We start from the raw sequence: 12,358 nt of genomic DNA, 5'->3' as shown, positions 1-12,358 counted from the left end.
CGGTGACGCCAGAGGACGCCTGGCTGCCGAAGGGTCGCTCGCGCCCCAAAGGCAAATCGACGCCATTAAGGAAGGATGTCCGCCGAAATCCTCAGACTGCCAGGTCAGCAACAACCGCCATACGCCATAAAGAAGGCGGGGAGCTCGAAGCGCGCGCGCCTCTCCGAGGGATGGCGGCAATCTCGAAGCATCACTCCCTTCACCCGTTCCCCTTCTGGTTCCGGGCTCGGAAGTGGGGGGCTACTGTTACGGGGGAACTTAGCCACCATGCCCCACGTGACCGGCACGCGCGCCCAGGAAGACTACGGCAGCCCCTTGATCCAGCGATCCGACCCCGAGTCGGACATCTTCGTCTCCGCAGCCCGACCCCGAGTCGGCTGCCCCTTGATCCAGCAATCCGACCCCGAGTCGGACATCTTCGTCTCCGCAGCCCGACCCCGAGTCGGCTGCCCCTTGATCCAGCAATCCGACCCCGAGTCGGACATCTTCGGCTCCGCAGCCCGACCCCGAGTCGGCAGCCCCTTGATCCAGCGATCCGACGCCGAGTCGGATATCTTCGTCTCCGCAGCCCGACCCCGAGTCGGACATCTCTCGATAACGACAGGCTATTCCCCAGAGGCACGCCGCAGCCTCCTGCTCCACTACTCCCTGCAACGGTTGTATCTGGCGCTGCTCCACGATCCCCTATAACAGCCGTACAAGGCGGAGCTCCACTACGCCCTGTCATGGCCGTACCCAGCGCTGCCCCACGACGCCCTGTAACGGCCGTGTCAGTGGCAGCTCCATCGTGCCCCACGATGACGAACCCCCCTGAAAGACCCCCCAGCCTGGTATATATGCGGCTGGGGGAGGAGGGGGGTAAGCAAGAACTTCCAGTGCATTCTCTTACTTGCTACTATTATCTCTCCTTCTCCTCCAATCTCCTCTGACTTGATCGTCGGAGGGCCCCCACTACCCCAGTGGTGGTGCGAGGCTTGCTTGCAGGTTTCCCGGTGGAAGGTGGAGCGCAATCAACACCAACCAAGGCAACTCAAACGGAACCCCGTTCACACCGCTGTGCCAATCGTTCTCGGTTTGGACCACCAGCAACACTTAGGATGCGATATCATTCAGAGAAAACTCAATTCTGCTGAAATATCTTCCTTCTATACCATTACTTCTCTACCCTAACTTAAGCATCAGAGGCTCTTCCATCAAAAACCTAGGAAACCAGTTATCCCCATCATAGCCAATCGATTCGGCTCGGTTTCTGCCGACCTCATGATCATCCGAGCTACACTCAAATCTCGGCCTAGATTCAGTGGCAACAGTTCCAAGCCTTCTTTTCTGTCACCATTGTTTTAATTCATTTCACATGCCTAGGTAGAAAAGAAGCAAACATCTCTTGTCGGTTGTTTAGCATGGCAACTGTGGCAAGCTCGAAATGACCAGATTTTTCAGGATCACCACTACACTGTTATGCAGCTGGTGAGGTCCTCCTTGTTGTATGTGCTGGGTGATGGGTGATTCCTCAAATATTAACATCCCATTTAGAACACAAAGGGATCGAGGAAAATCTTGTTCTGCAGACCTTTTATTTATCCAACCGTTAAATGGATCCTCCACTCCTAACTATTCTGAAAGGACTGATAGCAGCAGCGACAAGTTATGTTCTAAGAGACTGTAATGCCAATCTTATTTATATAGCTCGCCACCCACTATCATCAAGCTCCGTACCTTATGCTGAATTAGTACGAGCATGGGAAAGGATAAAATGTGCCATTTTGAATTATCATGTATCACAGTTATGGGCTGTAGGTGATTCCACCACCGTGATGATCTCACTGCTTACCGCACAACATGCGCATAGGCTTGCTTTTTTTTTTTTTTTTCAATACATAATAGGAGAAGCTCACCCGCATAGCAACCCCACACTAAGCTCCCTCCCCAAATCCCCGCTGGAGCATGTTCGATTCAAGTCGCTAATTTCTGCGTGCCCTCCCCATCCGTGGTTATCCACGTGTATGTACGTTACCCCAGCACCGCTCCGATTGCCAGCAGACCAGTAGCACTTCTACTAGCAGCATCCAGACGTGGAGCATCCGGTCTCCGAATGTAACCGACATCTGCGCGTTTCGAACCTGGACCACCCTGGTGAAAGACATGCCCCGTTGTCACTAGGCTACCACCTCGGTGGTTATAGAGGCTTCTTTCTAGCCCTCTATTACTGGACATAATTGCATGTAGGTATACTTTATTCACATTTATAGCTACACATACTAAGAGAAGGTATTTATGTAGCTGACTGGAGGATGATTTTTGTATTATGGGTGTTAATTCAAATCTCCGCGATCTTCAGAATCTATTATGGAAATATGTGTATATGCAACTGTGCACCTTTACTATTTTTAATTTAGGCTTTAAGGCCTGTTTGTTTATAAAAAAAGAAAGAAAAAATTTGAGGCAAAGCTATAACGCAATGTCATCAAATGTTTGATAATTTTAAAGAAAATACTTCTATTTCTGCATGACATCTCATTGATGTCCCAAATGTTATCTGCATCTTTATGGGGCAGTATGATATATTCTCTTTCCCTCTGCGACTGCTTTGACGAATACCATTAGAAAGACAAATGGCTTGGCACATGTCGAGCCATGTATGGCCAGTATGCCCCACGTAACAACACAGGGCTCTTGAAGCACGCATCGCTCTGGTTCTGCTGCCATCTTTTGCCTTCTACGAGAAAAAAAAACCATTTATCACTAAATTTTGGCTGTTATATACATGCTACAGGGTATAGGCATAGTTTAAGGAGGGGAAAATAAAAATAAAAACAAAAACAAAGAATCTCATCAACGTACTCTGTTTCTTCTCAGAGAATCGAGAAAGACATCAACAAAAATTCGAGCAGACGAAAGGTAGAAGAAGGTCCCAAAGAAATTCTCCCCGCGAGTGAGAAACAGCAATAAGTTGAAAGGGATGAATGGTAGTGGGATTTGGCAAAACATGTAGAGAACTATAAAGAAATCAAATGGTAGAGAGCACTGCTAGAGACTCCTCTCTTGTAAAGGAAAATTGATACAAGTGATGCCAAAACAAACGGAGTTTGGTTCCATTTGTGAGATCGACAGACTTTCCGTGCGCAGTGGAAACATTTTTCGATGATAAATCATTTGCATACACAATTTTGAGTAATGCTGTGGGGAGACAGCCGTACATTTACAAGATTTTGGAATATCTAGAGATTAGAAGAAGACTGTTTATTTGGAGGGAATAAGACATCTCCACGAAGACGAATGGTACCAATAGTTGCCAAGATTAGTGGGATACTCTAAAAATTCACTTTACACATGGTCCAATATGATTGGCATCAATAGTTTGAACTAGTGGTAGAAAAGAACTGCGTTGAATTGATACCATGTCCCATAGGGTGCCAATCCATATATCCAACCGAAAATATAAGGGTCATGTCCAAATAGACTGTGTAATCCAGAAATCCAATAGAAAAAACTAGTCTGAATCCTCCATTTGCACCATCCTTCGTGTATTCTTTTCCATATCAATAAAATGAGAAGAACATAAGCATGTTGGATCAATGCTTAAAATGCCTAGGAACAGAAGTTTTGTTCCCTGTGCTAAGAAATCCCACAACCTCAACAAAACCCCCAACCAACTGAAAACATGTGACAGTCGAAAAAAAAAGATAGCCTGGTTAGATCATGATTCAGTTTTCTTGCTATGGTTCACATACAGCTTAGGACGATTCGACCATATGGGCCTCAAAACCACACCAAAAATTATTGTGGAGATCAAATATCCAAAAAGTTCGTAACAACAGCTGCAATCATCAGAAGTTCAATGGAAAGCTCACAAGATGTGTTGGTCGCTTATTTCCCTTACTCAAGATGTGCTGGATCCAAAACAGGACTACCAAGAATCAAATTATGGAGTTGTACACATTATCCTCCAGTCACTTAAACCCAATTAAACGAGATAGAAATTCACAAGATCAGCTCTTTTCTGGGTGCTTATAATAAACTGAAAACTCAGAGAGGAACCTGATAGAGAATATCTGATACAAACCAGTTCCAAATACCAAACCAAATATGCCAAAATCTTCCCGATGACTCAATAGTAAGAAAATGAAAAACAAATGAGAATAATCTTCAAAATTCAGAACACATATCCAAAGACGTTGATCCTAAAGAAGACCAGAAGTTTCTTAGTTAAAAGGAAAACAAAAGCAAACAACGTTTTTAGCTACTTCTTAAAGGGTCTCCGGCATCATCTTCAAACATCTTGGACATTCAAACCTGCAACATTAAAAGCATATCCAATCAGTGCTCTAAATTATAATAAACCCAGGTTATTATTGAAAAAAATAAAATGCACTCCAACAAAATTTCCCATGTTAACAATTTTTAACCAGAACCAAATTATGTTGCACCCACATCTATCTTCAAGGAACAAGAAAAATAACAATATCTAATAGCATGTATAATACCACGTTACTCTTTCAATTAAGTATAACATATAACAATCTTTTTGTGGGATTCTGCGGTAAGGATCCCTATTTACAACTTCTTGTAACCATTAGAAATTAAAATTGGAAAATGGTTCGATTAAAGATACAGATTATATCTGTATTTATAAGAGACCATCTCTAAACTTGCTCAGGCAATTTTAAGAACAATTACATAACAGGTCGTGGTTAATTAGTAGCAAAATATCATGGGTAGAATACTTTTTTGAGCAATATGATGATTCTTTGCCACCACCAGATAGAGAACCTGAGACCTCTCCTATAGAGAGATGACAACTAGCTGGGCTGACAGCTGTCGACTCTCATTAGTAATATATAAAACATTATGTTCTACATAAAACTTTTACAACAACAAAAAAAATGAAACATTAAGATGCAACTGTGTCTATGCATCATTACTTATTGAGTCTGCCAACAATATTTTAGTAATGCTGCAAAGGTATGAACGCTTGTGTTCTTTGAATAACAGATAACTTAGGAACGTGACTACATGTATATCTGAATGGCACTTCCAAAATCTTATGGGAAACAAAAAGTGGAAATAGTTAGAGACACCACCAACCTGGAGGAAGAGATTGCTTCAACTTGTCTGCTTTTTCAGAGTCAAACACACACAGTGTATAGAGGTACTTGGAGCATCGAACTTTGAACTTGACAACATCCTTGCTCCTCTTAATTTTGACAGAGCGTGCATCTTTCCTTCTTGCCGTGAGAAGGAAATCCTTAATCTCATGAATTTGCTTTGGCTGTAGACAGCAAAACAGATATGGTTATTTGCTTACAGCAACTCCCAACAAACTGAATCTGCATTTGCAGACATGTTGACTAGAAATATCATAAAACTGAACCTTCAGTTTGAAACTCAAATAAAGCTACATGAACAGGTTCATAATAAATTCAAACACCATATGCTTTTTAAAGATGTAACGAAGTGATTTGTGTATTCAAAAACCAAATGTAAGCCTTCAAGATGGTTGTGGTTGATCTCTATTATCAAGCGGTGGCTTCCACATATGGAACTTCAAAATGACAAACTTGGCTTCTATAAATCATGCAAACATCCTCAACAACAAATACACAACCAGATAAAGCAGATTGCATTGATCTTTAGGCCATAAGAAGCCACTCGGATTGCATTCATCTTTAGGTCGTAAAGCAGACTGCATCAGAGGTTGATCGGACGCTAGTGCTGAAGCACTAGGCTGTATCAGAGGTTGATCAGTATAAATATTGGGGGATTCATTGAAACCAAAAGTTGCAAATATAGTAGCATCATCATGCTTCTATCCTCGGTAGCCTGCGCCACATCTACCAAATATGTCTGGACTGATGAAAGATTCATCTGCATGACTGACAGGCAACTTGCAGTCAGACATGTGTGGTGACAAATGATTATGCATTATAAGCATACTTGGAGGTGGTAGCAACAGCATATGAACAAATAAATATTTCGTGCCTAAGCCCTTTCCTGGCTCCATTGGTGTTCCCCATGAGTGTCAAATAATTGCATCATACAATTTAATTGCTCAAGAGGCAGGTGCCAGATAATTATGTCTCTCACTGAAAACTGTGCTGTAAGTTGTGACAGAAACCACAAGAGAGTTCTGGATAATGTTAATAGCAAAACCATGAATATATACATTTCGAATATTGCCAAGAGGATTGGACTGCTAAGAATGGTTTTTGACACTGTGATTGGCATGAAAATTCAGCTTAAATATATTGAGGTACCAAAATCAAATGAAGAGCTTCCTATGTTAAAGTTCTCCTGTTCATATGGAGTCAGCATTCTAAATCAAGGCGTGATCTACTAAAGTTTGAAGACATTTTATGTCAATCTCTCAATATGGCATTACATTTTAAGACGGGTTACTCATAAGTGACACAGCTTAAGCTCATGCAACTGAGGATGTACACCGATTTATCTTCTGCGCACGCAAGGAGCCTTAAAGAAGGAAAACAAACTTTTATGTTGAAAACAGCATATATTTTCACAGAAGGAATTAAAGCGAAAGAGAGAAATCAGAACATCATCCCCAGAAACACAACAAGACCCAGTAGACCCAATAAAAATATTACATATCAGATGATAAATTCCAAGGCTAATCAAGCAATACGCATCTACAAAGCTCAGGATCAAAAAGAAAGAAAGAAAGAAAATTAATCTACCTTAAAGAAAGAAACTTTGAACGGAAAAAAAAAAAGAAAACATGATTAACCTAGACGAACGCACCAAAGATTCAGAACCTACGGGATCTGCCGATATGATGAAAGCCAACTAAACATGTCATCCTAAAATCAAATCAACACAGAATGCTAGAAGACATTTAGCATCACATCAAGAAAATCTCTAACAGTCAAGATTCATGGATAAATCCATGGAAAATTAGATCGAAACTCCACTAAAATTAGAAAAAGAAAAACTAAAAAGTTGAGATTTTGATTAGAAAAACAGATAGGAGAAGATGAATAACCATCTTGAGGGCTTCAGCGGCGAAGGTGGTCGGCTTTCCGAGTCGTCTCCCCCCCTGAAAACCCTAATGCGCGAATTGGGACCCAGCGAGATTGTAGTTTTATAGCGCAACGAAAACCCCAGTCTCGGGTAGTTCTAAATACACCCCCCCTATTGCTCAGGACACCCCCCAAAAATTAAAAAAAAATTAAATACTCTCTACACCCCCCCATTTGCTAAGGACACCCCTAAAAAATTAAAAATTCCTAAATTACCCCCACCCTCCCCACCCCCCACCTCCCCACCCTCCGCCTATTCACCCTCCTCCTCCTCCTCCCTCCTCCCTCCTCCTACTCCTCCACCCCTCTACCTCCGCCCCCCATCCCCATCCCCTCTTACTCTGCATCCCCCTCCGCCTTCTCCCCCTTCTTTACCTCCTCCTCCACCCCCTATTCCTTCCTGCTCCCATTCCTCCTTCTCCTCCTACCCCTCCTCCCCCTTCTCCTCCACCTCCCCCTCCTCCTCCTCCTCCTCCACCTCCCCCTCCTCCAACTACCCCTCCTACCCCTCCCCCCTCCGCCGCCTCCTCCCCACCCTCCTACCCCTCCTCCCCTTCCCTCCGCCGAACAGAAGGATTCTGTTCGGTTGAGGGTTGCCGAACAGAAGCCTTCTGTTCGGCACTGGATCGCCGAACAGAAGCCTTCTGTTCGGCACCGTTCAGCCGAACAGAAGCATTTTGTTCGGCGATCCAGTGCCGAACAGAGCACGAAACGGAGGAGGAGGAAGGGGGTGTACTGAGAAAATTTCAAGGGCAATATGGTAATTACACTAAAGGTTAGTTTGGGTATTTTTTTTTAATTTTTGGGGGGTGTCCTAAGCAATAGGGGGGGTGTATTTAGAACTACCCCCCAGTCTCGCGCTTCAGTACAAAATTACCCCTGGACTTCATTTTAATATCGAGACAGTACGAGCCATGGTCCGTGGACCATGGGTTGCGTCCGGGAAGGAGGAACTGACCTGACCCGAAAATCTAGCCCTGGTTGGGTCAGGTCTGGGTCAGCAAATTTTTGGTCCATATTGGGTTTGACTCAAATATTTTTAAAACCGGATGTTAAAATAAAAAATAGATATTGACGCATGCAAACGGAAGTATAAACAGAGAAATAAATTATAATTAACAGTTGAGCTGCCAAAGAAATTTGGGATTTATTGGTGCACAGGAAACATGGAAAGATGCTAGAGACCGGCATGAGTTGAAACTGATAACTGCAGTTTGTTAAAAGAAGATGAGATTTGGTATTTAGAAGTTTCGTCTCCTAAGAAATTTTGTTCCTTTCTTATTGCAAACACAAAATATGAATGGAAGTGATTAGGAAAAAATCATGGATGGTTTGGAGTTTAGATCCAGAAAGGCCAAGCTTTTGGATTCGTTTGGTTGGAGTATGTCATATTATAAGGTAATCTGATGATTTCTAAAAATTATTTATCTAAAAAAATAATTACAGGAGAAAAAAATATTATATTTAGTTAATAAAAAAATTATTCCAAAAAGTGGTATCGTAAAAAGATTACTATATCTGGTTGGAGATAATCTTATATAGAAATATTAACAAATTTTTAATAATACTCTTGAATAAACTATTCAAACAATAATAATTTTTTTGGTATATTTGTTGCTTATTTATAGTCCATTTACATAAACACTACCAATTGGCTCTTTCACATGTTGAAATATATTTATATAAGTTAATAAATATTTTTAAATTAATTTTTGTATATATGAAAAATATATCTCTTATTATAAATAAATTTTAGTATATTTTGGTATATAAATAAATATCTTAATTATCAATAAATTTTATATTAGAATTTATTTATAATTAATAAATATTTTATTGATTATTTTATTAGTAATTAATTTTATTAATAAGTATATTAATATAATAAAAATATTGTTATTTATAAATATTATTAGTTAATATATTAATATATTTATAATATATTCATATAATTAATAACAATTATATAATATAATTAATATAATATTAATATAATATAGGTGCAGGGATTTTTGTTGAGAAATTATAATTTCAGGGCACCTCTACTCAGTAATCCAACATGAGAAAATAAATACTACCCCATTCGTATTTGTTTTACCTCCTCTCTCGTAAAAATGGACATAGAACCCATCATTTATTTCATCATTTATCTCATCTACTTTTTCATGCCAAACATGATGGTGTGACACGAGATTTATTTTTTTATACCAAATTATCCACAACCTAACATGCCTCTTAAGATAGAGAAGAAAGTTCGTTGGGCGAAAATTTAAGAGAGTCCCATGGTGTGTCATTTTTATTCTCTTACCAAGGGTACGACGATATTTCGAATTCGATGCAAACTAAGCCAAGATATGTAAGCCAATTTGAATTTTTCGATAGAGTAAGAGAGATGGTGCATCAATTGGTACAACCACTAGTACTATCTAGAATATAGGAAGCATGTGCCATATAAAGCTTGAGTTATTGCAGCTTCGATAGGATCTAATCTATGACGATATGGATCATCAACAAGTTTGTATATAGCAAAGGATGAAAATGGAGAGTGGTTGCTCGCAATCCTATGTTAGAATAATTTCAAAATATGGGCTTACACTGATTGCGTATTTTTATTTTATAAAACGGATTAGACGTATGGCTCAGAATGGTACTATGGTTAAGTCCAATATGATGTGTGATTATTTTATTTATGGGCTTTGTGCACCTTGGATGTATAGGATTGTGTCCTATTTATTGTGGTAATTTTGGTATGTAAACCAGGAAACCCAATTAGGGTTTTGGAGTCTTTAATGGGAAGGCTTTCTTATATTTTCTATATAAAGGCTAGGTCCCCCTCTTCTCTCCATATAGTTGATAGCTTGCCTCATTGACGGCTATCTTTTGTGAGGAACAAAGAAGGGAAGACCCAGTCGCTATTATTCCAGGTGATTGAAGAACGTATTCAATATGTCTTCTGCAGGTATATCTTTCAAACTTGAACATTGTATTACTGTGATTCTAAATCTTAGCATGTTATTATTTATGATTAACAATTGGTATTAGAGCCTCCATGCTAGGATTAGAATCCTTCATATACAATTATTATTTTATCTAGATTTATGGATTAATTTTATGCATTGGTGAATGGATCTTCTGCATCTTCCATTGATAATCAAATATCTGATTTGATTTTATTTTAGATTTGCATGAAATATGATTGTATTTGATTTTCGGATTAATAAAAAAAAAGAAAAAAACAAAAGGATTTCACTGTTCATCCTTTTTTTTTTTCCTTTCCTTCCTATATACTTTTCCTCCCAACCGCAGGCCTATTCCTTCATCTTCTTCGTCGTTTTCTAATTCCCCCTTTCTTGATCTATTCATGGAGGATGAGTAAATGAAGAGGAAGATGAGAAGAATGGCATAGGGCCTTCCTCTCCGCCGGCCGGCGCCTCTATGCCGTGCGACGGCCGGCGGAAGGAGGCCGAGGCGGCTCGCTCGCCACCACCGCGGGCGGACGGCCACCCCATGGCGCCACAGCAGGCGGACGCCGCTGCCGCTGCGGGCCATGGGCGCATCCTAAGCCACCCCACGGCCAGTCGCAAGCCGTGGGGCCTCGCGGTGACGCCGCCACGCTCGACCATGGGGGCCTTCTCCCGGCCACCCCATGGCCGACCGCGCATCTCATGGCAATGCGGCGGCCCGGGGAGCCTTGCCGGCCGCTTGCAGTGGCCCGCGTGGGTGGAGGCCATGGGTGGCAGCTACGGGGTACCACCATGAGGCAGTGACGGGTAGCAGCCATGGGGCTGCTTCCCAGACAAAAAAAAAAAAAGGTAAAAGTGGCGGCGGCCAGAGGAAGAAGATAGGTCTATATAAAAAAAAAAGTTTAGGTTTTTCCTTTTGATTGGGCTTGGGCCTACCAAGCCCAACCTGAATAGGTCCATAATTGCAAGTTGGGCCCTTTTATTTAGTCAGCCCATGTTTATTTTATTTGCACTGCATCCTAATGGACCAGAATGGGTTTTGGACCTGAGGCTAAGAGTTAGTAACCCATTTAATTATTATTTAAATATTGAATAATCTGAATCAAGGCCCACATGCATATTAATTATTAAAGTGTTAAATTAATGAAGTATTAAATTTTGGACGCATCTTGTTGTCATATATGCCTTAAATTTTGTAATTAATATTTTTGTTTGATCAATCACATTTGATTTTGATTATGATTGTAGCATGTTTGATAGTTATGATTTTGTCACATAATCATTATTTTTGTGATTGAAATTTGTTGGGCATAAAGATTATTCTTATTTTCCCATTAAGAGAATATTCTGAAATTGAAGTGGATGGTAGCCGCCAAAGTGGCACACTCACTGATGTTTGTCTGATTCTCTCAAAAAAAAAAGAAAAAAAGAAGGGTAGCATTGCATTTTTTTCAGATCATTGAATGCAATATCTTGCCCGAAGGTGTTATTGTGTATGATGATTTGGAAAAATGACATGAAGTGATTAATGGGATTGCATTAGTGATGGCCCAAAGATTGATTCATAGATTGATTTTGATGATCACAACACCTTGAAGTATAGATACTAATGTTTATGTTGCAAGGAGAAAGATATTTATTTTGCAAGGAACATAGCAAGTTGGAAGAGCACAAGAAGGCCTCCAAAAGCACTCAAGAAAAGTTGGAAGAAAGCTACAATTTATTGGCCCAAGTCTCGAGTTCAAAGGATTCAAATTAGAGGAACGAATTCAAAAGAAAATTCAAGAGAATAGTCTTCGAGTCGACTCCTGAGGATTTCGAGTCGACTCCAGAGTGTAACAGGCAGAAAAGTCAGAGAGGGATTTTCGACCCTGAGATTCGAGTCGACTCCTGAGGAATGCGAGTCGACTCCAAAGGTTGCCGGGTCGACTCCAAAGAAAGCGAGAGTCGACTCTCAGTGGAACACAAAGAAAAAACTCAGAGAGGCAGTTTTTGGACACTGAGATTCGAGTCGACTCCCACAAAGTCCGAGTCGACTCCAAAGACAGCGCAACCCCAAGACAGAAGACGGTATTTTCGTCTCTGAGAGGCGAGTCGACTCCAAATCAAGTCGAGTCGACTCCAAGGCAGCGCGGGCCCAAAATACAGAGGATCAGTTTTTCGGACTCTGAGATTCGAGTCGACTCCCAGACAGCTCGAGTCGACCCCAAGGCAGCGCTACACCAAGATGGCAGAAGACCAACTTTCGGAAACTGAGAGCCGAGTCGACTCCAAGGAAGTTCGAGTCGACTCCAAGACTGGATGAGCCAAAAGACAGAATCGGGAGTTCGGGCTCTGAGATTCGAGTCGACTCCCAGGACA

At 41.2% G+C, this 12,358-nt stretch overlaps 1 protein-coding gene across 1 annotated transcript; it reads right to left on the bottom strand.

Moving 5' to 3' along the window:
- Positions 1 to 3,980: 3,980 nt before the first annotated feature.
- On the bottom strand, positions 3,981 to 7,135 carry LOC103707748 (large ribosomal subunit protein eL38z/eL38y). Its single transcript, XM_008792360.5, has 3 exons — positions 6,998 to 7,135; positions 5,086 to 5,269; positions 3,981 to 4,293 (listed from the first exon to the last, which is right to left on the bottom strand). The coding sequence occupies exons 1-3, from the start codon at positions 6,998 to 7,000 to the stop codon at positions 4,271 to 4,273; spliced, it is 210 nt and encodes a 69-aa protein (XP_008790582.1). The 5' UTR covers positions 7,001 to 7,135; the 3' UTR covers positions 3,981 to 4,270.
- Positions 7,136 to 12,358: the final 5,223 nt, after the last annotated feature.

Source organism: Phoenix dactylifera, chromosome 11 (assembly GCF_051530095.1).
Source record: "Phoenix dactylifera cultivar Ajwa chromosome 11, Ajwa_hap1_PhDact_Kaust_v1.1, whole genome shotgun sequence".
NCBI lineage: Eukaryota > Viridiplantae > Streptophyta > Magnoliopsida > Arecales > Arecaceae > Phoenix > Phoenix dactylifera.
Note: the sequence above shows the minus strand (reverse complement) of the source record. Positions and strands in the feature narration are given on the sequence as shown.